The 26,311-nt window shown below is 44.8% G+C and overlaps 1 protein-coding gene across 3 annotated transcripts in view; it reads right to left on the bottom strand.

The window, feature by feature from the left end:
- The window catches only part of ITPR1 (inositol 1,4,5-trisphosphate receptor type 1), a 324,295-nt gene that overhangs the window by 146,830 nt on the left and 151,154 nt on the right, over window positions 1-26,311 (bottom strand). For 2 of the 3 annotated variants that reach the window (XM_081528188.1, XM_081528187.1), the window contains 12 exons: window positions 25,330-25,517; window positions 21,730-21,868; window positions 21,004-21,062; window positions 17,720-17,881; window positions 17,434-17,604; window positions 16,636-16,701; window positions 15,339-15,476; window positions 10,345-10,470; window positions 7,622-7,822; window positions 5,856-6,107; window positions 3,847-3,972; window positions 1,214-1,342 (listed from right to left, as the gene is read on the bottom strand). In XM_081528188.1, coding sequence (XP_081384314.1) covers window positions 1,214-1,342; window positions 3,847-3,972; window positions 5,856-6,107; window positions 7,622-7,822; window positions 10,345-10,470; window positions 15,339-15,476; window positions 16,636-16,701; window positions 17,434-17,604; window positions 17,720-17,881; window positions 21,004-21,062; window positions 21,730-21,868; window positions 25,330-25,517 — 1,757 coding nt within the window. The remainder of the gene's footprint in view (window positions 1-1,213; window positions 1,343-3,846; window positions 3,973-5,855; window positions 6,108-7,621; window positions 7,823-10,344; window positions 10,471-15,338; window positions 15,477-16,635; window positions 16,702-17,433; window positions 17,605-17,719; window positions 17,882-21,003; window positions 21,063-21,729; window positions 21,869-25,329; window positions 25,518-26,311) is intronic. The other variant, XM_081528186.1, reaches the window with a different exon arrangement.

Raw genomic sequence — 26,311 nt, forward strand, 5'->3', positions numbered from 1 at the left:
ACTAAGTTAATATGAACTCCTCTGCAGGAGTAACAGAATAGCAGTATGTAATAAACATACCAGTGATATCACACTGACGGGGAATCACTCTTCTCTTGGAGAATTTACCTCACTTAAGGTTATTTGTCTATAATTCAACCAGCCTGGGCCATGCACCAACCCTAGGACACCCTCCATCTACATGCATGACAAGGATGGTTACTACTGCTCTTCTGGCCACTGGAGACCAAGTTTTATTTTCATTCTGCAGGCTGTGTACACGGACCTGCAGTAAGACTCCCACAGCCAATGACCCAGACCTCAGTTATAGAAAGAAGAGTGACTTATCCAAGAATAATGAAAACATCTCCCAGGTCCAGGGATTCACATGTTTGAAAGTCTAAGTACACTGACAATTAGCCTGCAGGGCTGCTGCACAACTCTAGGAGGCGCCAGTGATCAGCACGTGCTGGGGCTGGTGGAATGCGGGAGCCGTAGTATCAAGGCTCAAGGACGTCTCATTCCCGCTAGCCATGTACCCCTTCTGATAAACTGTAGGCACACATTTTGGGGGTATAATGGAGATTCCCAGACATGTTTTATTAAGTGTTGGACTTTCCTAGTGGCCCAGTGGTGAAGAACCTGCCTGCCAATGCAGGGTATATGGGTTCCCTCCTGGGTCTGGAAAGATCCCACATGCCACAGAGTCGCTAAGCCTGTGCACCACTGCTGAGCCTGTGCCCTAGAGCCCAGGAGCCGAAACCATTGAGCCCACGCACTGCAACTACTGCAGCCCCCTCACAATAAGAAGCCCAAGTACGGCAACTAAAGAAAGCAAAGCCCATGTGTAACAACAAAGACCCAACGTGGCCAAAAATAAAAAAAGAAAAAATTTTATAAACAAGTGTTAACATGCTACCACTCATTTGAAAGCTGCTTGTCTTGCTAAGGTTGGAGGTAAAGAATCAACAAGATTAAAGAGGGGGAAAAAAAGAAGGCATTTTCAGGGAAAAAATCAACAACAATAGAACCATCTGTCACATAAAAACATTCTCAGGTACTTCATCATCCATGCAATCCCTGTAAAAACCATTCTCCACGAAGAGAAAAGCATCTGTTATTAATGCTTCGCGGAGGGCTGGCTCGTCCACAGCCGCTCACTCCAGAATCAGCACCAAGTCCATCTGCCGAGGATCTCCTGGGAATTACCTTTATCTCTGTTCATATTTCTTACCTGCAAAGTCGTACTCTGGTCTGAGAAGGGAGAACTGAAGAACGTGGTGACGATGCTCATGACAATTTCGGTGACATACTTCTCCAGAATTGAGTCTGCGTGCTTCCTGTCACTTGTGTTGTTACAGGCCTGGAGGACAAGTCAATGCTTTAGACATTGTACCAACACCTGCAAGTTCCTTGTAAAATTAAGAAATCTGTGACTATTTCTGCTAATTACCCTTAACAGAGGAAAGGCAAAAGCCTGCAAGTCAGTATTTCTCCTCTTAAGAGAAAACAATTAGGGACATCCCTGGTGGCCCAGTGGTTAAGACTCCATGATTCCAATGCAGCGGGCATGGGTTTGATCCCTGGTCAAGGAACTAAGATTCTGCATGCCATGTGTGGTGAGACCAAAAAATAAAAATAAATGAATAAATAAAAGGGAACCATGATTTAAAAAAAAAAAAAGAATCATGGAAAAAGAGAAACAGATCAGCTTGGGTATCATGGTAAAGAATTATAAAACATTAAAGTTGGCATGGGACCTACAAGACCATCACTTCCTAATTCCTACCAACTTGTGACCAGTCTAATTAAGCCCCAAAAGGCACTAATAGGCTTAATACCTACAGTTGCTTCTAGGTACCCTAAAAGTAAACTGTGTAAGTCATTCATCTTCTCTAGGTCATAGGTAACTAACACATATAATCAAGATACTTAATCAAGTATTATCACTGAGGTCCACTGGGCATGATATTCTCCAAACCTACAACACTCCTCCATTCAGTGAAAACTCTACCGAGCCACAGTACTGGTGGAAGTAGTGGGCTGTGACTCAGAATAATTGCATAAGTTTAGGGGTGAAGGGAGACTTCAGGTTTCACCGGGACTTTAGATAATTTCGCTGCTTAGACTACGATTACACATTTAGGAGAACATGTTTAAGAAATTCATTTTTTTTTTGTTTGACTACAACACGCAGCTTGTGGGATTTCAGTTCCCCAACCAAGGACTGACCCTGGGTCCTTGGCAGCAACAGCGAGAGCTCTAACCACTGGACGACCGAGGAATTCTCCTCAAATATTCAACATCCATTTTATTACCAAACTCATCAGCCCTCTAATTTGAGATATAAAATCATATATATAATTTTAAAAATTATGAAGTAAAGGGTAAAGCCATCAAATTCTATCAACTGTCATTCTGAGTCCAGTAATGAGCAGTTGGTAGACACATCCAAAAGTGAAGTTAGCGATGAATTTTAAAGCATTTTTGAACAACTGAAGGCAAGGAGGAGCCAAGTTAAGGGCTGGTGGCTGTTTTTAAAGTTTTACTGGAACCCAGCCATGCCCATCTGTTTACACATCACTGTGGTCACTCTCGCGCTACCAGAGCAGAGTTGCGTAGCTGTGACAGAGATCCCATGGCCCACAGAGCCAAGCATGTTTACTGTCTGGGTCTTCACAGAGAACTCTGTCGAGCCCTGATTTAAAGAAGCAAAGCAGGATCTCCATTTCAAGCCAAACCCCCAGATTTATGGGATTAAAGGACTAGGAAGAACTTGAGATTAAAATATATACATATTTAAATTTTATATATATCAACTCTGAATACTCATTGGAAGGACTGATGCTGAAGCTGAAGCTCCAGTATTTTGGTCACTTGACGCAAACTGCTGACTCACTGGAAAAGTCCCTGATGCTGGGAAAGATCAAGGGCAGAAGGAGAAGAGGGTGTCAGAGGATGAGATGCCTAGATGGCATCACCGATGCAATGGACATGAACTAGGGCAAACTTTGGGAGATGGTGAGGGACAGGGAGGTCTGGCGTGCTGTAGTCCATGGGGTCGCAAACAGCTGGACATGACTGGGCAAGTGAACAAGATATATTTGTGATGCCAACATTGGAGTATTATTAAACACAGTCCTTGATTAGAAGGAAATTAAGTTCTGATAGGTTCCTTGTTTTATACGGGTAACTGTACAGTCAGGAGAAAATGCCACATTCTATGATTCAACAACGCACTTTTTTTTTTTCCTTTTTAGCATCACAATGTTTCTGAAATTGGGATTCATTTCACAATTATTCTTTGAAGGACTGGGTTACTTTCCCCCAACCTGACCACCACACAGCTCCTATTAAATCCACGACGTGCCTTGAGAGGGTAGAGTCCCAAACAAATATTAAGTTCACTGCAAAACCAAATTAAGACTGAAGCCATCCCGAAGGCTGGGTCAGGAAAGCAATAGGTGGAAAGTGATGTGATCTGAAGGACCCTTGACACCAGATCTTAGGAGATAAATGCTCACACTCAGGAAGGTGTCCTTCGAGGAGAGACTCATTGTCAAAGCAGACAAAACTTTACATATCTAATTTTAATGTGTCCCAGATTATCATTCCCAAATCAACCCATAAGGGATGAAATGAAAACCAGAAATAATCTACCTTCCCTGAAGCTTGACGAATAAAATCTATTCTCAAGCTAGGAGTAAAAGATGAAGAGAAATGAGACGCAGTGGAAGAGCCAGGTACCTCTTTGTGCCACCAACTAGCAAGTTGTAATGACGTGACTGTCATCCCTATGTCTGCACAAGGGAGACCCAGACCCACACATACCCCTCCCACTGTCTCCTTAGTTCCAGAAAGCCTTACCCTGCAGATGTCGACAAGGAAATTCTCAAACAATTTCCACATGTGATTGCTGGTATAAATCTCCTTCATTTCCACTTCCGTATCCACATAGCAGTGATTCAGGAAGTTAATGTAAGCAATTTTAACCTGAAAAAGAGAAACCGGTTTTTCTGTAAAAATCAACTTATTCGTAGTACATGTGGGACTGACTAGTTCCCTCAAATTAACAGTGACAAGGACAGACCAAGATGGCCATTCCATTTTCTCTTCACCACTGAATTTCTATGGCTTTTTGATGGTCAAAATTCACCATGATGAAATTTGAAAACAAAGCTTTTGGAAGAGAAAATGTTCATGACCTCAAGGTAAAGAATGGAACAAACCACTGACCACAGAAGATGGACAGGTTTGACTACACTAAAGTTAAGAATTTCTACTCATGAAATGGCTCTGTTACAAGAAATAAATGACACAATTTGAGAGAAGCTGTTTGCAATGCATATCGCCACAAGGAATTCTTACAGATCTGTGCGTGTAAGATCGACATGCCAAGGAAAAAAGGGGCAAAAAATGTGATCTGATATTTACTTAAAGGAATAGTAAATATCAAAAACAATATATGGAAAGGAGCGGACTCTCATTTAGTAATCAAGAAGACAGAAATTAAAACCACTATGAGATATCACTATACGCCCGCCAGACTGAAAAATAACCAATAATAAAGGGCATGATAACACTAAAAGCTGGCGGGATTTGGAGGAAGGAGTGGTAAGAGCTCTGTGGTGAGGGGCAGCTGAGGTAAAGCTGCTGGAAGGCGCTTCATACGTCAGGTCAAAAGAAAGAAATGCACCGTGTGTGACGCAGCACGTCTAAGTGTTCACCCTGCAAAAATGTAACAACTTTTCCAAAAAGTAGTCTAAAAGCAGTACTTATTTAATATACAGTAGATAATCTATGCCGTGCTGTGCTTAGTCATTCAGTCGTATCCGACTTGTTGTAGCCCCATGGACTGTAGCCATCAGGCTCCTCTGTCCACGGGATTCTCCAGGCAAGAATACTGGAGTGGGATCTAGAGCCGTTCTCCAGGAGATCTTCCCGACCCCAGAGATCGGACCCAGGTCTCCTGCAATGCAGGTGGATTTTTTACCATCTGAGCTACCAGGGAAGCCCAAGAACACTCGGGTAGGGAGATTCTCCCTTCTCCAGGGGATCTTCCCAACCCAGGAATCGAACCCGGTTCTCCTGCATTGCAGGCGGGTTCTTTACTAGCTGAGCTACCAAGGAAACCCACATATGCGCACGCTCTTTCTCTCTCTCTCTCTATATATATATACACACACACATACACATATATATAAATGCCTATGTATATATACTAATAATATAAACAAATACTATATATTTTAAAACATGAAGAAAAAATATATATTGCATGATCCATTTTTTTTGTTGTTGTTACTATTTAATGTATATACATAGGGAAAACAAAAGCTGAAAAGGATTTACTTCAAAAGCCTAACAGGTATTTATTATGGGTGGTAAAACTGTAGATTACTTTCCATTTCTTACTGGTTACCTGCAGTTCCTGACTATTTTAAAGCTGTCATTCATGACTTTTGCATCGCCAAGTTTTTGTTTTAAAGAATAAACCTATAAAGTTTTACACTGCTGTGAACTGTCTCTCTATCCACCCTTCATCTCATTTCTGAGAAGTCCATTCAGCTCAATGCTCCTGTTTCAACAGGTGAAATGACTGGTTCCAGAGCTGAAACCCTGCAGCAGTTTTCTGTTCTTCCTCAAGGAGACAAAAAGATAGATTTACTTCCCCTGTCATCCCTCTCACACTCTCACACAAAATCAAGGCTCAAGAGGATGCTGTTTTGGCCACTGGAAGTCTCACAGCTAAGTGAGCCGTGGGTGTCAAAGCTGTGAGGTCCCACCTGGCTCAGCTCCCGTCCAGCCGCACCACCCCCCCCCCATATGGACAGACACGAGCAGAGCCCACCCACCCTGGGGACACAGTTGCTCACCTCGGGGATGCAGTCCTCGTGGGTCACCACGCGGACAATGTCATCCAGCGGGAGCAGGGAGTTGCATTTGATCTCCGTGTAGACGTTCTTCCCCTCCGTGCACACGGCCAAGAGCTCCACCAGATGGATGTGGTACATGAGGGGGCTGTTCTCATCCATCCGGTCCCGCTCAGACCTCATCATCTGAATCAGGGTCTGGAAAGAGGCTCTGTCGTTGTAGAACACGAGGACATCCTCTCCTGAATTAACCAGCTGTGATCAGTGAGAGAATGAGACTTGTTTATAGCATAAGCTTGCTGGGATGGGGGAAGCATTAAAAAAGAAATCTATTCACACGGCAGGAGATGTTCTGTCAGCATTTACCTTCCAAATCCAGTTGCATTTATATTACTGAACTCATCCACACTTCATTCATTTTTATTACTAAACAACTAAAAAATTCAGCAGCATCATTTTCATTCAGATATAAAAATATCACAGCAGTCCTAAAACACTATTAGGGGAAGAGAAAGTCTACATACCGGCATTCATGTATCAAGCAAAAATGTCGATTTCAAGCCCGCTCTTGTATTTCCCATAATAATTAGGCTATGAATTTTTTCTTTTTAAAAATGTTCCCATCTCCTTTTCATGCTTTGTAAGTATTTTTCTTACAGCTCTTTTATACACTGCCTTATTTCTTCACAACCACAAATAATCCAGTTCTAAGTAAGATACACCTTCCTTTCAGCACTCAAAGAGTCAAGGCATTCCATTCATAACTTGTGTGCTGGAGACTGGGGGTTCTCATTAATCTACTTAAGAATTAAGTGTTGAAATTGTTCAGCACTGCATGAAATATGAAAGATCCAAAAAGGGCTGACAGAGAAGTCAAAATAAATACGGTCAATATTATTCACTTAATAACAGCTAACCTTATGAACTCTGAGAATGTTCTCACAAGAGCTTTACAATACCAACTAGAGCAGCAATTCCAATAAGTGGTAGCTATCATTGTCATCCTTATCTCATTTAACTAGCCTATAAGTTTCTCAATCCTGAATCACACAGCCTGGGACATGGAACAGAAGATATCTGTATCCCAGGTCAAGACAACACTTTTAATGACATTATACCATCTTTCATTGAAATCATGTATGTAGATAAGACCATAACTCCAAGTGTTAGCTGCATTTACTTGAGATTCCATTAATTTTTTAAAGGTGGAAAGATGACAGCAAGCACCTACAGAAGCTGACGTCCTGAGGGTGACAGAGGACCCTCCTGGGACAGACGGCATCCATGCGCACAGACGTCTCACAGAGACCCAAGGGGCACTTTGCCTCGATTCTACTGACCAGCTTCTCGTGAAGCATCAAACAACAAACTTCCCAGCTAGTTTATTAGGTGGATAATTTTTTTTTTTAAGTCACAGATTTCACAAGAAGAACTTCTTCGGCTCAAAGGATTCTATCCACATTTAACCTCGATTCACTGTATTTCGGTTCTATTTTCTTGGGGTGTTTTACTCTCTCAGAAGAATCCTAGCCAATGATCCTTAAAACAGATTTATTGCTACGAAAAAGTAGATTGGACTCTTGGCTGTTTCTACAGTTTAAGCTCACACACACAAGATCACACACACTTCTGCGTGCACACACACACACACACATTACTTTTTTTTAATGGCCCCTGGACAGGGTGCCAGGTCATACAAATAAAATTAAATAATTTGTAAGTTCCTGCAGAACACTGGATGAAGGTATTTAGAAATACACAGCTGTCACCTCGGCCATGACCATGTCTTGGCACTTCTTGATGAATTTCCCTTCAGCCTTGACAATCGTCTGCAGGAACTTGATGTACTGGACATTTCGACCGTGAGTTTCGATACAGTGAACAAAGTGCTGGACGACCCGCTCGTTGATCTCACTGCACAGCTGGAAGTTGTTCATGAAGATGTGCTGCATCGTGACGGCTTCCAGGATCTGACGCGAGAGCAAGGGCACAGAGACATGGTCAAAGGAAGGGCGAGGCGAGAAAGAGTCCACCCCGACATAGGCAGAGGGGCATTCAATCCCGCGAAAGCATCTTTCTCCATTCTCGCTTCTGTATGGTGTTCCTGTTAACTCAACTTTTTCAATCACGTGTAATAAAACCACAAGACAGTAAACAAATCATTAGTTTTCTGCTGAATGAATTTCAGAGACAAACTCAGCACCCAGATCAAGAAACAAAATAGACCTCTTTATGGCCCACCCTCTCCAAGTTTAACAATTATTTTGATTCCACAACCACAGATTAGTTTTGCCCAGTCTTGAACCTCAAGCATTCTACCTGCCTTCTTTTGTTCAATATTGGTTTTGCAATATTGTCATCCGTGTTGTTGTATGTGTTACTAGCTTGTTTGCTATCACTACTACGTACACTACATTGCATGAATATATCACAATGCATTTATCTGTTCTACTGTTGATGGGCATTTGGGGGAGTGACTCAGCGACTAAATCACCACCACCACCGCCAGTCTTAAGGGTAAGTAGTGACCCAATTCTTACGATATGTGATGAACAGTGTCACTCTTAACATTCTTCTAAATGTCTTCTGACAAATGAAATGTATGCATTTCTGTTGGCTTTATACCTAGGAGTAGAATTGTTGGGTTGCAGAGTTCAAATACATTTGGCTTTAGAAGATACTCCCAAACAGCTTTGAAATAGATTAGATTAACAATTTTTACATTCTATGTTACAGCGACTCCATAGTCTTGCCAATACTTAGTAGTGTCAGTTTTTTAATTTCATATTTTGTTGTAAGTATCTTCCTTGATTTGCATTTTTCTGATGACTAACCACATTGAGGGCTTTGTGATGTTTGTTGGCCATGTGGATAATCTCTACGGCAGAGCGTCCCATTCTAAAGTTTTTAGCTCATTTGAAAAAGTGGCTGTGATTTTCCTTACGGACCTTCTGGAGCTTGTTACTTCTACGGGGTGTGAAGTTGTTCCTGGACTTGAACACTGTAAATGTTTTCTCTCACTCTGTGGCTTGTCTTTGCTTACTCTTTACAGTCTCACTTGATGAATAGAAGTTCTTCATTTTTTTTTTAAGATTTTTTATCTTGGACCATTTTTAAAGTCTGTATTGAATTTGTTACAATATTGCTTCTGTTGTTTATGTATTGGTTTTTTGGCCAACAGGCATGTGGATGGGATCGTAACTTCCTGACCAGGGACCAAACCCACACCGCTCCTCCCCACCACATTGGAAGGCGAAGGCTTAACCACTGTACCACCAGGGAAGTTCCACGTTAATTTTTTTTTAAAAGTCTGATTTATTGGTATTTTCCTGCATGACTAGTGCTATTTGCATTCAGTGTGAGAAAAGTTCCCTTCCATAAGGTCATGAGGATATTTTCATGTTTTCCTTCTGAAGTTTTTCTACTTTTTATCCACACTTACTGAGTTATTAGGTTTAATGACTGGTGTGAGGTAAGGGGCTTTAACCTTTTCATCTTTTGCCTTTTCTTTTTGTTAACATGACAAAGATGGAATATGACTCTACAACGCCGCAGTTCTTTTTCTGGAAAGCTTCAGCAGTATGGATGAGTATTTATGTGTGTTTGTGTGTGTGCATGTGAGTATGTGTTAATCTACAAGGTTGTCCTTTGCAGTATTGCTCATGAGCCAAAAATCAGACACTGCCGAACTGTCCATGAATAAGGAAATGGTTTCAAAAAAGTTACAGCCATTCCGTGCATGCGTGTTTGGTCGCGTCTGACTCTTTGCGACCCTATGGACTGTAGCCCACCAGGCTCCTCTGTCCATGGGATTCTCCAGGCAAGAATACCGGAGTGGGTTACCATTTCCTCCTTTAGGAAATCTTCCCTACACAGGGATCAAACCCATGTCTCCTGCACTGCAGGCAGATTCTTCTACCGCAGAGCCACCAGGGAAGTATTTAGCCATGAAAATCAATGAGAAAAATTTATATATCTCTGACTTACAAAGATAGCCAAGATGTGTAAGTGAAAAAGGCAAAATACAAAAACAATGTGTACAGTGTACCACCATTTTCCTATAAAAAAGCGTAACACATATGTAACATATTAAAAACATATGTAATTAAAATGTAACATAATTATGTTTTACATGGATGCATTATGCTTTGTATAAACATAGAAAACTTGATGCACAACCTCAGGAGGATGCGGCTGGACAGTGAGAATTGGTACTTTGCTACAGCTGGAGTTTGATGTAATGAGGAATGCTACTAAGAGAAAATACATTTGTCTTATCTTGCATCTACCACCTCTTCCTCCCTCCTTCTACCTTTCTTTCCCTTAAAGTATTTACGTCCTCCTAAGAGCTGATCAAAATGTTCCCCGTCGGAATGAAGGTTGCATCATAACAAGTCCCAGTGGCCACAACAGCAAAAGAACAAGCTGTTCTCCTCTCTTTCCTGCTTCCACCCCTCCCTGCACAGAGTCCCAGACAGGCCTCCAGTCTTACCCCTGGGTTTAGAAACAGGTTTATGTGTTTGTGGAGCAGAGCCTGATTCTGCTGGTTGCCGGCGCAGAAATTCTGAAGAAACTCATGAGCCAGCCTCATTATCTCCTGCATCTTGGTGTCTTCAGCCTGTGAGGGAGGAGACAGACGAAAAACAGTTTGAGGACCTGGCTCTGCCTTTGGTAAGAGAAGGTCAAATGGAGAAAGCAGCGATCTCTAGGCCAGGAGGCCAGGTTCCATGATGCCCCCCCATCCCCTCGACTCATGTGGGGCTCTGGGAGTGTTTCAAGGGGCTGGCTGCATAAAAATGTTGGGGGGTGCTACACTGCTGACTCTTGCAGAGAAGTCAGAAATCTGTCTGTGCTTCATTGAGGAAAATGAATTCTCTCTCACTAGCCTTGGGTAGTCAAATGAAATGATTTTATCAGGGAAAAAGGACATAGAGAATGAAAGCTAAGAGGAAGTCTCTGAGATCCCCGTGTCTCGCAATTGTGGACATTTCTAAACCCCCTACTTGAGCAGGGGCCAACTTCATCACTGGGTATAAGCGCATCTCCCAGCTCTCAGGCACACATTTTTAAGTTGCCTTAACCTATCCCTAAATTCTGGCAGCAGTTAACACAGCAAAGTGGAACTCTAGATTCTAAGTTGGAGCAAATGTACCTGTCTTGACTCCTTTCCCTGTCACCTGACACATGATTTAACCTAAGACTTAGCTTTCCTACTTACACAATCAGGATAATGTGTGTCTCAGGCATTTCACATGGCTGATTACCAGATTATCACATCATGTACCAAAAACACATACTCAGTAAGCAACTAGGATACACTGTACAGCACAGGCAAGTATAGCTATTATTTTGCAATAACTTTTAATGGAATATAATCTGTAAAGATACCAAATCCTTTTGCTGTACCCCTGAAACTAATTTGAAAAGACCCTGATGTTGGGAAAGATTGAAGGCAGGAGAAGGGGATGACAGAGAATGAGATGGTTGGGTGGCATCACCGACTCAATGGACATGAGTTTGAGCAAACTTTGGGAAATGGTGATGGACAGGGAAGCCTGGTGTGCTGCAGTTCATGGAGTCACACAGTCAGACATGACTGAGCAACTGAACAACAACGGCAACAGCAAAGAGGCCTATGACAATTATATAAAACCTCTTGGGACCTCCCTGGTGGTCCAAGAGCTAAAACTCCAAGCTCCCAATGCAGGGGGCCCAGGTTCGATTCCTGGTCAGGGAACTAGATCCCACGTGCAGCAACTAAAGAACCCACATGCTGCCATGAAGACTGAAGATCCCACGTGCTGTATTTAAGACCCAGTGCAACCAAATAAATAGACATTTAAAAACAAAGAAACCTCTTGCTACTTTCAGTTCAGTTCAGTTCAGTTGCTCAGTCGTGTCCAACACTTTGTGACCCCATGAACTGCAGCACGCCAGGCCTCCCTGTCCATCACCAACTCCCGGAGTGCATCCAAACTCTTGTCCATTGAGTTGGTGATGCCATCCAACCATCTCATCCTCTGTCGTCCCCTTCTCCTTCTGCCCTCAATCTTTCCCAGCATTAGGGTCTTCTCAAATGAGTCAGCTCTTTGCATCAGGTGGCCAAAGTATTGGAGTTTCAGCTTCAGCATCAGTCCTTCCAATGAACACCCAGGATTGATCTCCTTTAGGATGGACTGGTTGGATCTCCTTGCAGTTCAAGGGACTCTCAGGAGTCTTCTCCAACACCACAGTTCAAAAGCATCAATTCTTCTGCACTCAGCTTTCTTTATAGTCCAACTCTCATATCCATACATGACTACTGGAAAAACCATAGCCTTGACTAAATGGACCTTTGTTGACAAAGTAATGTCTCTGCTTTTGAATATGCTGTCTAGGTTGGTCATAACTTTCCTTCCAAGGAGTAAGCGTACTACTTGCTACTTTACCCAGTTCTAAACAAGCCACCACTTAAAAGAGTAAAAACAAAACGAGAAGCCTCCCCAAATGGAAATCACCCCTCATATTTGTAGAGCCCACTTCATCTTCCTCAGTCAGCTCACATACATCATCTCATTTCAGAGGCAGAGAGTTCAGGAGTTGGGAATGCAGGCCCTGACATCAGGCTGTATGGCCCTTAGGCCAGATGAACAACTTCTGAGCTGTGTGACCTTGGGCAAGGGACTGAACCTTTCGGTTTCCTCATCTGTAACAAGGAGCTGATAAAGCACATGTTTCCTATTGTGGTTATGAAGATTAAATGAGAAAATTCATGTAAGTGCTTAGACCATAACGACTCATTAAATGTTAGCTGCTGTTACTGGTATAGACTAAGGGTCAGCAAACTTTTTTCTTAGAGGTCCAGATATATACTTCAGGGTTTTATGGGTCAAAAAGCAAAACAGAGGACATTATGCACAAACCTATACAACCCCTAAAAATTTAACTATTCAAAAACATACATATGTGTACCTATGGATGATTCATGTTGATGTTTGGTAGAAAACATTGCAATTCTGTCAAGCAATTATCCTTCAATTAAAAATAAAGTTAAAATTGAAAACAAAACAAAACATAGCAACCATTCTTGTCTCCAGCGCCATATAGAAACAGGTGGTAGGTTGGAGGTGATCCATGTCTGCAGTTTGCCCACTCTGATCTAGACCACAGCCTTGTGAGAAAATAGAACACTTCTGCCAGGAACACTGATGGAAGGAACCCAAACTCCCAGGGTGACAAGTGAACACAGCAGGAGATTTAAAGAGGACGCTGACAGCAAGTCTCAGGACAACAGAGCAGGTATTACGGTTTGTCTCTCATTTACAGAGAGAGGGGCAAAGTTCCTAAGCTCTAAGAAATCAGAGGGTCTGGGACAGAGAGACACCACAGCAACCTTGAACCACTGTGCATTCTTCCCTTTCTTCACCTACTAAAGGAACCTACTGGCAGACAAGCTAACTAAAAGCTTCTGCCCTTCAAAGCAGATTTTTACAGGGCAAGGAGCTCCTAAAGACATCACACGAACTTACCTGTTAGTAAGAGTCCCACCACTGTTCTTACACAATGGGATGGCTGTATCCATCCAAAAACCAGACAAAGTATACACACACACACACACACACACACACACACACACGTTCTGCCTTTGAGTCACCAATTCCAGCTGAATCTGGTTCCTATAGATCCCTCCAACACTGCTCTGAGAATGAATGTCTCTCATTAAGGAAACAGGTTAGCATGAGGCAAAGCCAAGGCCAGCAACCTTTCTCCTGACATTCTTCACACAGAGGGAGGCAAATCCACTTGCTGGTTCGAGTCCAAACATCGGCCAAGTTTGGATGACACCCACATCCATCTATCTTAATTCCAAGTTACTGAAGCACCTGACTTATTGAAGGGATGAAACTTGTACTTTTATTTCTGGCTGGTGAAAAGCCTAACCCATCAGATTTACACAGGCCCCGTGACTGAGGAGACGGCCTCGAGAGGGATCTTCCTCAAGTGCAGGGTAGCGGGTAAAGGTGAGGAGCAGGTGGGGGTAAGGCGAGTGGTCCAAGGCCCAGGTTCCCACAGGTGAGCTGAGCAAGCTCTGCTATGCGCAGCTGGGCCTTCGAGACAGGATACTAAACCTCTCCGGCCCCAGTCGTCTCATCTAAAATGGGGAACATATCTCCTCTGGGTGTCCTGAGGAATAAATGAGAGAATAAAAGCCTCAGCACAGGGCCTGCCACCCGGCAAGCACTGGGCAGGGAACCTTCTTCGGGTGGCTCTTCACTAGGGAGCCTCTGAGAGTCACTTGGGGAATTCAACAGCCCAGCACCTAAGTCTCAACTCGAAACCTCCGCAGCCTCAGTCTCCTCATTCATCAAGTAGCAACACCATGAGTGCCATCCTGGGTTTTAGAAGCTTGAATGAATGCTTTCATTTTGTTCTACTGGACATCGTTATTCTTTGTATTATTATTTTTTTTTAGCCATACTACACTGCATGTAGGATCTTAATTTCCCAGCTAGAGACTGAAGTCATGCTCCCTGCAGTGAAAGAACAGAGTCCTCCTAACCACTGGGCCAGCAAGGAAGCCCCACATGAACACTTTTAGAAGTGCCCTGTCAGGTCACATGGGTGCGAATGCCTTCCTCCTTCCCCCATCCCATCACTAGCAATGCCAAATGCTAACATGAAAAATGAGAGATGCAGCTTAATTTCTATCAACAAGAAAGAAGACTTAGACTGAACAGAATCCAACAGATTGAACTTAACCAGCTGTCAGCACACAGCGAGGACTTCAAGTGGGCAAGTCCTATGTCCTCACATGCATTTAATAGCTTGCAGTGCTTCCACGGATGAGTAACAAGGCAGACAAAACTGTACAGCACATATTTATTAAGCTTTGGTGATCCAGTATCTCTGATATGGGAGGACAGCTTTCTCTGGCTCTCTTGAACTCACCAGTTCATCCCCCTGCTCTGAAAGTAGAAACCTGTAGTCCCTGTGATTGTGGGGGGTTCATAATTTATCACTTACGCTAGTTTGACTTCATAATCATACACGTGATCTGGGGGAGTTATTGATGGCCATGTCAGAAGCTCTTCTAAAACATACTGGATTCAAAACAATAAACAGCTTTTACAACTCTTTAAAAAAAAGGAAAACAAGTGTATAGTACAAGTCCACGTGCAGAGACAGCTCTGTCCACCGGACCTTTGTACTCAGACCAAGCTGCCCCCATCCAGCGTGGCAGGGGAGTGAAGAGACAACAGATAGACTCCTCCTCCTTTACAGAGTTGTGAAAGTGGAGGGAGGTTATGGGGGGTTTCACTGTATTTCTACAATGTTCTGTTTGTTTCATGTCAGTTACCTAAGATCGCTTCACAGTGACAGTCATCACACATCAGCTTCATTTCTTCACCAACCGTTCCCAAGTGTGAAGGGTTTGGGAAACCCAGGAATCCACCCCCTTGGAGCAGCAGCCTTGGGGCCAGGCTGCGGGGAGGGGGTGATGCCCACCTTCTCATAGGGGATCTGCAGCAGCTCCAGGACGACGGCGTGGGCGCCCATGTTCCGGAGCAGGCGCTGTTGCTGCTTCCTGCTCTTCCGCACGGATGCGCTCTCTTGAACACAGAGTTTGCTGAGTCGGATCAAGATCTGGTAGGAAGAAAGGATCAAAGTTTCTTGTCGACCCACATCTCTGTTCTGAGGTTCTAACCTACAGCCTGGCCACTACAGTTCCTGATACCTCACTGTGTACACGGAATTTGCTAAGAGAATAGATCTTAGGCATTCCTACCTCCCCCTACCATCCTCCAAAAGTTACTTCTGTGAGTGATGGACGTGTTAATTAACTTGATTGTGGTAATGATTTCACTATGTATATATCAAATTATCACATTGTCAAGTATATTATAATTTTGTCAATTATACCTCAAAGTTTGAAAAAAAAGTTGTAAGAAACAAAAATCAATCTCAGAAAAGTAGGAAGCATAGCTGGAAAAAACACTGCAAGGGGATGGTGTGGGCAGGAAGGTAAAAGGGATCACAATCCATTAAGAACATAGTAAGAGGGAAAGTTCTCTAACTTGTAGGATCCTTACTGATTGTATTGAATCAAATCCACATACGGCTAAGAACAAGTATTCCAGATTAACGACTGGATTATGGCTCCATCAGCAAGTGGGATGGTTTCAGGTATCCTAAAATGGTATGGGGGCTCCCCTCTTGGTTCAGTGGTGAAGAATCTGCCTGCCAATGCAGGAGATGCAGGTTCAGTCCTGGTCCGGGAAGATCCCCTGAAGAAGGAAATGGCAACCCACCCCCGTGTTCTTGCCTGGAGAATCCCATGGACAGAGGAGCCTGGTGGACTACAGTCCACGGGATTGCAAAAGAGCTGGACATGACTTAGCCACTAAACAATGACAACAAAAAAGGTATGACTCGGCATCACTGCCAACAACTTGGGAAGAATTTGTTCTGGGGTTAAAACAAACAAACAAAAAACACCAAGCTTCCAACCTCTCAACTTTGAATCATCCTACGCAAAGATTTCTAAAGAACTACGATTCTCCTTGGTGATACTACATGTCAGCAATCAGGATAAATCACTGATAATGTTACCACTTAACTCTTCCTTCAACTGTAAACCTTGAGAAGTATAGGTGCTGGCGGCCCCTATACAAGGTGAGGAGACTGAGGACGCACACATGATGGGAACTGAGACCTGACACTAAGACCTACGCAATTGACCTCAGAGGTCCTCTCTCTCTCTGTTAGACGTCGCACCACGGGAAAGGCTCGGGGGGTCACGTACCTCTTTGACCACCCTGTAGTTGTAGCTGCTGGTGCTCTCATGCTGCTGTGACTTGTTATTCCCCTCCTAGGAACCAAAACGAACGTGACTGGGGTTTGCACAACTCTTGGGTTCCTGTCCATTTGCTAGGGTTAGATCACAATCTCAGAAGGAATAGGAATTTTGCAGTGTTTTCCAGCCATTGGGGGGCTTCCCAGGTGGCACTAGTGGTAAAGAATCCTACCAATTTACAAGACACAAGAAACGTGGGTTTGATCCCTGGGTGGGGAAGATCTCCTGGAGGAGGGCATGGCAACCCACTTCTGTGTTCTTGCCTGAAGAATCCCATAGACAGAGAAGCCTGGCGGGCAGCAGTCCAAAGGGTTGCAAAGAGTCAGACACGACTGAGTGACTGAGCACTAGCACTTAGCCAGCTGTCACGCTGGGTTTATGCTCGAGTCAATCACTTGCTCACACTCAGCTCCCCGTGATGGATGTTATTTCACTGATTGGGAGTGGGTGGTGGGCCAGGCATAGCTGGAGAACAGGCTCTTTCCCAGGTGAGCCTGCAAGGGGCACCTGGTGCTGATTTACTCTAAGCCTGTTCTACACAGGCCAACGCAGCACGACAGATAACCCTGAACTGGTATTTGTAGCTCACTTCCGGGGAGAATGGCTACCACCCTGGTAACAAGCAGACCTCTTGAGATCCCAGCCCATCCTAGCATCGGCATCTTCACCTAAAACCAGAGGAGAATGCTCACTTGTTCCCAGAAGCCCACACATCTCCTCCGGCAACCTAACTTGCGAGTCACCCACCTCCGTCTTCTTATGTTCGTTTTCCCCAGATGCACCGTCTATGGCCTCATCGGGGCCCTGCCCTTTGTACACCCAGAGCTCTGACTTCTCCACAATGGATCTCAGCTGGTCCAGGTCTTGTTTGATCTGCTTGTAGTTATCGACATCCTGGCTGGTAACGAGCAGCTGAACCTGCATGAATGCAATCGACCAGTGGCACTCAACACCCTCTCAGACAGGTGACGATCCCACTACCAATAACACACATACGCATACATGTGCACACACACACGGCCACCCAAGCTACCTGTTTGAAGGCCTGGAGGACCTCCTGTCTCTGACTGAAGTGCCGAAAGAGGAGCTGGAGGGCCCCCGACACCAGGGGTGGGTAGTCGTGCATCGTCAAGTGGAGCAGGACGCGGAGGAAAGTTCTGCCGCCGTGGTCATCCAGGTCTAGCGGGGTGTTCTCCTCACTGAGGGGAGAGGTCACGTGAGCCACAGACGCCCCCACCTGCACCCGTGGGCCCAGACACACCTCACTTAGCGAGATCCCCAACTCTACGGCCGACCTCAGCAGACCTGGCTATTAAATAACTCCTTTAACAATACCATCCTGTTTCATCTTCCACTATATTCTGAGGGGAGGGGACAGTTAAGGTGTCACAGCTGCCAAACGTTTAACCAAAGTCCCCACCTTCCTGCAGTGACAGGCCTGGCTTTGCAACCACTCTTCCACCAGGTGTTCTGCTGCCGGGCTACCCCCACGGTTTCAGGGCTGCACACAGCTGTGTTTCTCCCGAGTTACTAGTTTGTCTTTTATTTAAGATGCTAGTGTCGAGAAACCATCTGTGGTGGAGGGCCAGGTTTGTGAGGTCTGCTGCTGCTGCTGCTGCTAAGTCACTTCAGTCGTGTCCGACTCTGTGCGACCCCATAGACGGCAGCCCATCAGGCTCCGTCGTCCCTGGGATTCTCTAGGCAAGAATACTGGAGTGGATTGCCATTTCCTTCTCCAGTGCATGAAAGGGAAAAGTGAAAGTGAAGTCACTCAGTCATGTCCGACTCTTAGCGACCCCATGGACTGTAGCCTACCAGGCTCCTCCGTCCATGGGATTTTCCAGGCAAGAGTACTGGAGTGGGATGCCATTGCCTTCTCCGTTGTGAGGTCTAGCCTGTACCATATCCCCAATCGTGCACTTGGATGGGGTCACAGGATCCAACAAATGTGTGTGTGCTCAGTCGTGTCCAACTCTTTGTGACCCCATGGACTGTAACCTGCCAGGCTCCTCTGCCCATGGGATTCTCCAGGCAAGAGTACTGGAGTGGGTTGCCATTCCCTTCTCCAGGGGCTCTTCACGACCCCCAGGGATCGAATCCACCTCGTGCATCTCCTGCATTGGCAGGCGAATTCTTTACCACTGCATCACCTGGAAAAAGGGAAAATTACTAGACCATTCAGGTATGGTGGTGGTTTAGTCGCTAAGTCGTATTTGACTCTTGTGACCCCATGGACTGTAGCCTGCCAGGCTCCTCTGTCCATGGGATTCTCCAGGCAAGAATACTGGAGTGGGTTGCCATTGCCTTCTCCAGGGGATCTTCCTGACCCAGGAATCGAACCCGGGTCTCCTGCATTGCAGGCAGATTCTTTACTGACTGAGCTATGAGGGAAGCTCATCTGCACCATCTGGGAAGCCCCTCAATTGCCATGGAAGTGCCCAAAGGTTCACTTGTCTTGTCCCAAACTGGCAGCAAGTGGTTTGGTCCCACAGGCCCCACTTTGAGAAGTGTTGCTGTGAATCATCCCACTCAGTGCTTTTCTAGCTTCCTAGCTGGGGTTTATCAGTATATTATCAAGGCTTCACCCAATATCTATGCTATGTTGATTATGTGCTACTTACACAACAAAAAATTTAACAAGCAAGTCCTAGAGCTAATGGCAGGCCACCGCGAGCCTGAGCACTGTCACTCAATTTCTGGGCCTGCATTGTGTTTACAAATGAAGGTCAAATGCTGAGACCTTCATGGATGCAGACCAGCAAGGGAGGCATAGATAGGACTTAGTGCATAAATCCTCTGTTCATGCTATGCGCTCCAGAAAGGGGTGAAGAAGCTTTCATAGCCCTTCAACACCAGGAAAGCAGTAGAGAGCCAAGACACCACCCAGCAGACTGAAGTGGCACCACGCTAAACTCAAAACTCCCTGAGTTTCAGAACAGCAATCTCTTCCATAGAATAATGTTGCTGATTCAAATTTCACAGGTTTTACATTAAGCGCTAGGACAGTGAACATCAGTTCACCCTCTCTGGTCTAAACACCCTTATGTAGGGTCCTCCCACAACGACACTGGTCTCAGCCAGGCGATCTGCTTGGACCAATAGGACATTAGCAACATGATGCAAGCAGAGGCTAGCTTAGTGCCTGTACACTGTTGGTCTAGCCTCTTGGGGCCTTTGCACATAGAGCCAATTACCAAGCTACACAGAAGCCCAAAATATCCATGTGCAGAGAAAAAGAGAGAAGTCCCAATCTTAAAGGCATCTCCTCCAAGGAGCCAGAAATGCAAAGAAAGCAACATGGATGTGCCAACCCCAATCACTAGCTACTATGGTTGCATGACAGACCCAACAGTGATCAGCAGAAGAACCATCTAGCTGAGCCGCAGTCAACCACAGAGTTGTGAGAGGGAATAAAATGACTGTTTTAATCCATTTTTCTTTAGCTGCCCTGGGTCTGTTATTGTGTGCTGGCTTTCTCTAGTTGTGGTGCATGGGCTTCCCATTGTGGCGGCTTCTCTTGTTGTGCAGCACGAGCTCTAGGGTGCATGGGCTCAGTAGTTGTGACTCTCAGGCTCCAGAGAGTGGACTTCAGTAGCTGCAGCACATGGGCTTAGATGTCCCGGGGCATATGGAATCTTCCCCGACCAGGTATCGAACCTGCATCCCCTGTACTGACAGATGAACTCTTAACCACTGGACCACCAGGGAAGTCCTTAATCCATTAAGTTTTGATTGTCAAAAGCAATACATAACCAAAGCAAATATGTATATACCAAGAATTATACATACAGAGTGTTTATACCAAGTTTGCAGGTGTTTGAGCCTCATAGGGATTTGAGTCTCATGATGTTTTCAGTCAACAATGAGCAATCTCATCTTTTAGGAAAGGGTTCATACAGTAATTTCAGGTTACAGACAATGAAAGAACTGTATGCCTGTTTTTATTCTTGTTGCTGCTTGGCTTCTAAAGAGCTTGGGGGTGACTGCAGCCCAGTAGCACCAATGAGCATGCTATCTGCGCTCTGTTTTGAGCCCCCTCTTTCTTTCAACCCTATTTCCTCACCGTTTAAAAAAGTCTTGTAATATGTATACTTTGGGAAACCTCCTTCAATTCTTTCTACTATAGGCAGGAAACACACATATATGAAGGCAACTAAGATCACTCTGACCTGAGTTCTAGAAGTTATAAAGTAAGCAAGCAAACAACCTACACCCAAGGACTACACCTTTCCTAGTCCAAGGAGAAGTCTCTGAGAGCTAATAGAGAGAAGCCGTCTCCATCTGAGAACCACTACAAAACAGAAACTGAAAATATACTTTCCTTCCTCCGAAGATGCCCTCAGCTTGCTCTTCAATGTGTTCGAAGTCAAGAGCACCTGAAGAGTTAGAACAGAACTTCAGATGCAGGAAGGTATGAAAACATGCTGCCTGTGAACTCCCCCTCTCCCCCAAAAAAAGCCTTGCCTCTGCTCATGGATTAACCTCAAGTTTTCCAGCATCTTTTACTGCAAAGCTCTGAAGCCAGGTCAGCCTGGATCACATTGTCCACTGGCTCCAGGCTGCTACAGTGCATGGCCCCTTGTGAGAAGCACTACCTCCTTCCAAGGAGGCTCAGACTTTGCTAGGTGGGTTTATTTCTGCTACTACCTTTCTCTTATCCATCACCACTATATCCTGGGCAGGGAAAAACTTCTACCCAGAGTAAAAGTAGCTGGTGGACAGTCAATTTTCTCAGCGAATTTTGTTTTGGGGTGGTTTTTTTTTCCCAGTATTTCACGCAACCATAACATTAGAACCCTCAGCTGTCTTACAACTAAGACGCTCGAAGATGGAAGAAATAAGATCGACTCCAGAAGGAATCTGGGCTCTTGCAGTTATTTGTTTGCCCCAAATGGGTAACTCCCAGGATGTCATTCTAAAATATAGTCACCTTCAAATATATTCACATTTTATCCTTGTTCTAGAACATACTCTCTGGACTTTGAGCTTTCAGTAGACCTGGGTCCCATTTTATGGCAGAAATCCCAACCTGGCATCGCTCACCTGGCACATTACTTGGTCCTTCTTGGCTGCTGTTTCCGGAGGATGTTTCTGAAGTCTGGGAATTGCTTTCATCAAACTCCCGCTTAAATATACACAGGAGGCAGGAGATCCTATAATCCAACCTCACATTCAAAATAAACTAGAGATTCAAGTGGAAATGGAAACAGATTGGTTACGTTAGCATGCCACCTGGAACGCCCCGCCAAACCACTGCGCTCTGGCTGGGCCTGGAATCTGCTGCGTCAATTACCTTAAACACTAAGTGAGCCAAATATTTGGCTTAAGATTTCAACAGTCTTCAAAGACTTGCATGGGATATATCAATTCTGCCCGCAGCACCTAAGCTTCTAGTAAAAGCTTCAGCATCCCGGCAATTAATTTAATAATCAGAACAATAAATCACTCACTCCCCACTCCATCCTCTATAAAACATTACTTTATTTCAGCAAGTATCGAATGCCGACTCTGAGCCTTAAGAAGGGTGAAGTTGGCTGCTTTTAAGTGAACTGACAGAGAAAAATGCGTTTTCAGTACTGAGAATTAGCTTGGCTCTTTATTTTTTATGAATGTTTTCTTTGATGTAGTTGCAAACTCTTGGGTTCCCTCTTCTTTCACTCCCTGTGTTCCCTCCCGATCTGCTCCAACACAAAGATGCTTTTTCCGTGATTGTGGCTGAAGCCAAGAAAGAAAGATCAGTCAACCACTCTGAACTGTAAAAGGACCTTACCGACATTCTCTCCTCTCCTTATCTCTGCCCTGTCCTCCTGGTGAGTTTACCCAATTCTGGAACTGCTGTCACTGTTCTCCGAGATTGCAGCAGATTCTTGGATTATCGTCCATATTTTTTTTCCCCGCTGCACCATGAAGTTTGTGGGATTCTAGTTCCCTGACCAAGGATCAAACCCAGGCCCTCAGCAGTGAAAGTATGGGGTCTTAACCACTGGACCACGAGGGAAGTCCCTATCTTTCAAACTCCTGGTCTTCACTTCCTAACTGACTACTGGGCATCCCCTTCAGCGTCCTCCCAGAGCCTCAAACTCAGGACTGTACCAAACTAACCGTGTCCATTCTGCCTGGCTTCTCTCGCCCTCAGTCCGTCTCAGGACCTTCCTTGACACACACACATCTCATCAATGACTAAGCCCTGCTGGCTCCACCTCTGCCGCCACTCACGGATCTCTCTCCTGCTGTCGTTTACCCCGCTCACAGCCTCTCTCTCCCACCTCAGTCACTACACTACCAGATTTACCAGGTCTACCTCCCAAAGGTATTTATTCTTAGGTTAGCTTCTCGCTTGAAAACAGTCAAAGGCTCCCCCAGAATCAAGTCCTAGTACTTCAGGCACCCAGGGTTTTCCAGAGCACGGCCCAGTCTGCCTTTCCAACCTCATTTCTGATAACTTGCTTTCAGCACACATCATGCCCCTGCCCAAGGAGAAGGGCTTACTGACCTGGAGCAGTGATGCTCTGGCTTAACCCACTCCACCTATCTGAAAACGGCCCCTGGTTTCTACACAACACCTGTCCATGGCTCAAGGCTCAGATAAAATCTTACCTTCTCCTGAAAATCTCCTCTGGTCCTTACTAAATGGGATCACCAGACCCACCCGTATCTCAGGAGAACACTTCTCTCATGGCTTTATTTCCATGTACACACAGCTTCATCACACCTCCTTTTCCTGTTAAACACCCTGTAGACAGAGCCCCTGTCCAAACTGTCTGGGCATTCCTCATACAGCCCCTCATCTAGCCAGGCAAAGTGCCTTGCATATGGTAGATCAGTAAGGATTTGCTGAAAGAATCCATCAATTAAATGTTTTCAGATTATTACAGTAATCACTACAGTGAGTAGACCTCAAGATGTAACCAATTTTCACATCACATCAATTCTGATAAACACACATGATATCCACATACTTGGGATCTGTAAGCCATGGCCTGAAATCCTTGAAATCTTTCTCTATTTTTGCTCAGACATATATTCAATGCGTTTCCTTTACTTAAATCATTTTTTATTGGCTTCAGTAATTATTTTGAGGAGTCCCACTGATGCTTTCAAACCATCAGTTAACTGTGATTTTAGAATTTTAAAAAAATCCTTCCATCTGTAAACATGCATATTTCTCTCCTCCATCTCAACTCCTCATCTCCTCCATCCTCAACTCCTTCTGGGGTTGAGATCAGGCAGTGTGGGATAAAAGAGGAAGGTGACTATAGCATTCTTTTCATTAAGGAGCAGCTAATTTTATTAACGAATTAAAAACTCCCAGGGAGCAGAAAGAGGAAAACGTAATCTGTTGGAAGGATGGAAGGTTCTCATGGGAAGATCACACCCTCTCCAGCAGAAGGGCTCCCATCCCCTCTTCCCTGGGCTAGGACTTTGCTTCTACAATTATCCTCTCTCCTCTTTGTTAGTAAGTGCCCCCTCCCCACGTGATCACTTCCATTCAGCATACAATCCTGCTGATATCCCTCAATCTAAATATGACCAACAATCAGCTTGCAGCACAACCCCACTTTTCTCTGTGCATCTTTACAGCAAATCCACTCAAAACACTTTATGCTCTGACTCCCCACTTCATCTTCTCCCGTTCCTTCTTGACTGTGACCTGTTCCCTGACTTGCCAACTGTGCTTCCACCTCGGGTCTCTGCATTTACTGTTCCCTCTGCGAGTCTCAGAGACTCTTTCCCTAAATATGAGCTCCCTCACTGCTCTCTGAATGGGAAGACCTTCTCTGACAATCTCATCAAAACAGGTATCCCTGACTTTTACTCCCAATGGCCTCCAAACAGTCTTGACTCTCTTTTATACTTAAACATCCTTGGTATATACATTTTTACATGCCTATGTGTTTGGGCCTGCTAAGTTGCTTCAGTCGTGTCTGACTCTGTGACCCTTTGGAATATAACCTGCCAGGTTTCTCTATCCATGGGATTCTCCAAACAAGAATACTGGAGTGAGTGGCCATGCCCTCCTCCAGGGGATCTTCCCAACCCAGGGATCGAACCCATATCTCTTTTGTCTCCTGCTTTGGCAGGCAAGGATTCTTTACCACTAGTGCCACCTAGGAAGCCCTTTTATGCCTATGCCCCTTATCAAAATGTAAGCAGGAGTGATTTTGTTCACTGCTGGATTTTCAGTGCTTAAAAGTATTTGGCATGGAATCAGTATTAATAAGTATTTGTTGACTATATGAATGGATGAGGGAGGGAGAAAGGGAAGGATTGAGGGAGGAGTTACAAACTTTATGGAACTTTGAACTCAGTGATGAACAAAAAGCAGGGATCTCAGCTATGGACAGAGTGTCAGTGAATTCTGAGCAAACAAAAAGTATGGCTGACAACAGAGACCGATGATGGGGAGGGAAAGCGAGGTTAACTGCTGAAAGTGTGGCATGGCTGGCAGGACAGGGCATGCTGGGGACGAACAGGAGATGACAGCAGAGGCAGTAAGAGGGCCGGTTCAGAAATGGTGCCCGAGGCTAAGAATCTACCTCCACTCTCTTCCCGAAAGCCTGGGGCTCCATTAAAGCAGGGACACCGCACACAGATGCTCCCCTGTGAAGCACACTCCTGCCCCTACTTCCGACCCATGATTACCTGGAGTATTTCAATGATCTTCAGCTTGGTGTCCATCACCATGATGTCCTCCTTCTCTGGCTCGGCCTGCTTCACGTTGCCCTCAGGGGCAGTAGCTGTGGGTGTCATGGGCAGGAAGCCTCCTCCCCGGAGCACCACCTGGGTCATCAGTTCTCCAACCCCATGGATGGACCGCATCACGTTACTGCCTAGGAAGGGCCAGGACAGACCCTGGTCACGACAGACCCCTGGAGCACACTCTGGGGCACACCTGGCTGGGGCAGAGGCTCTTCAGAACAAGTCATTTCACACGTCTCTGTCCCAATACATTCTATGACCCTGGGAGCCTGATGGGTTAATACCTACCAAAAATGTAGGGCTTACTATGGAAGACAGTATGGAGATTTCTTAAAAAAACTAGGAATAAAACCACCATATGACCCAGCAATCCCACTCCTAGGCATATACCCTAAGGAAACCAAAATGCAAAAAGACACATGTACCCCAGTGTTCATTGCAGCACTATCTACAATAGCTAGAACATGGAAGTAACCAAGATGTCCATCGACAGATGATGGATAAAGAAGCTGTGGTACATATATACAATAGAATATTACTCAGCTGTAAAAATGAGTGCATTTGAGTCAGTTTTAAAGAGGTGAACGAACCTAGAGCCTATTATACAGGGTGAAGTAAGTCAAAAGGAGAAACATAAATATCATATACTGACATATATATATGGAATCTAGAACAATGGAACTGATGAATTTATTTGCAGAGCAGCAATGGAGAAACAGACAGAGAGAATAGACTTATGGACACAGGGAGAGGGGAGGAGAGGGTGAGATGTATGGAAAGAATAACATGGAAACTTACATTACCATATGTAAAATAGACAGCCAATAGGAATTTGCTGCATAGCTCAGGTAACTCAAACCAGGGCTCTGTGACAATCTAGAAGGTGGCTAGAGAGGGAGATGGAAGGGATGCTCGGGAGGGAGGG

Source organism: Giraffa tippelskirchi, chromosome 9, assembly GCF_054371585.1.
Source record: "Giraffa tippelskirchi isolate mGirTip1 chromosome 9, T2T-mGirTip1v1.2.pri, whole genome shotgun sequence".
NCBI classification, from domain to species: domain Eukaryota; kingdom Metazoa; phylum Chordata; class Mammalia; order Artiodactyla; family Giraffidae; genus Giraffa; species Giraffa tippelskirchi.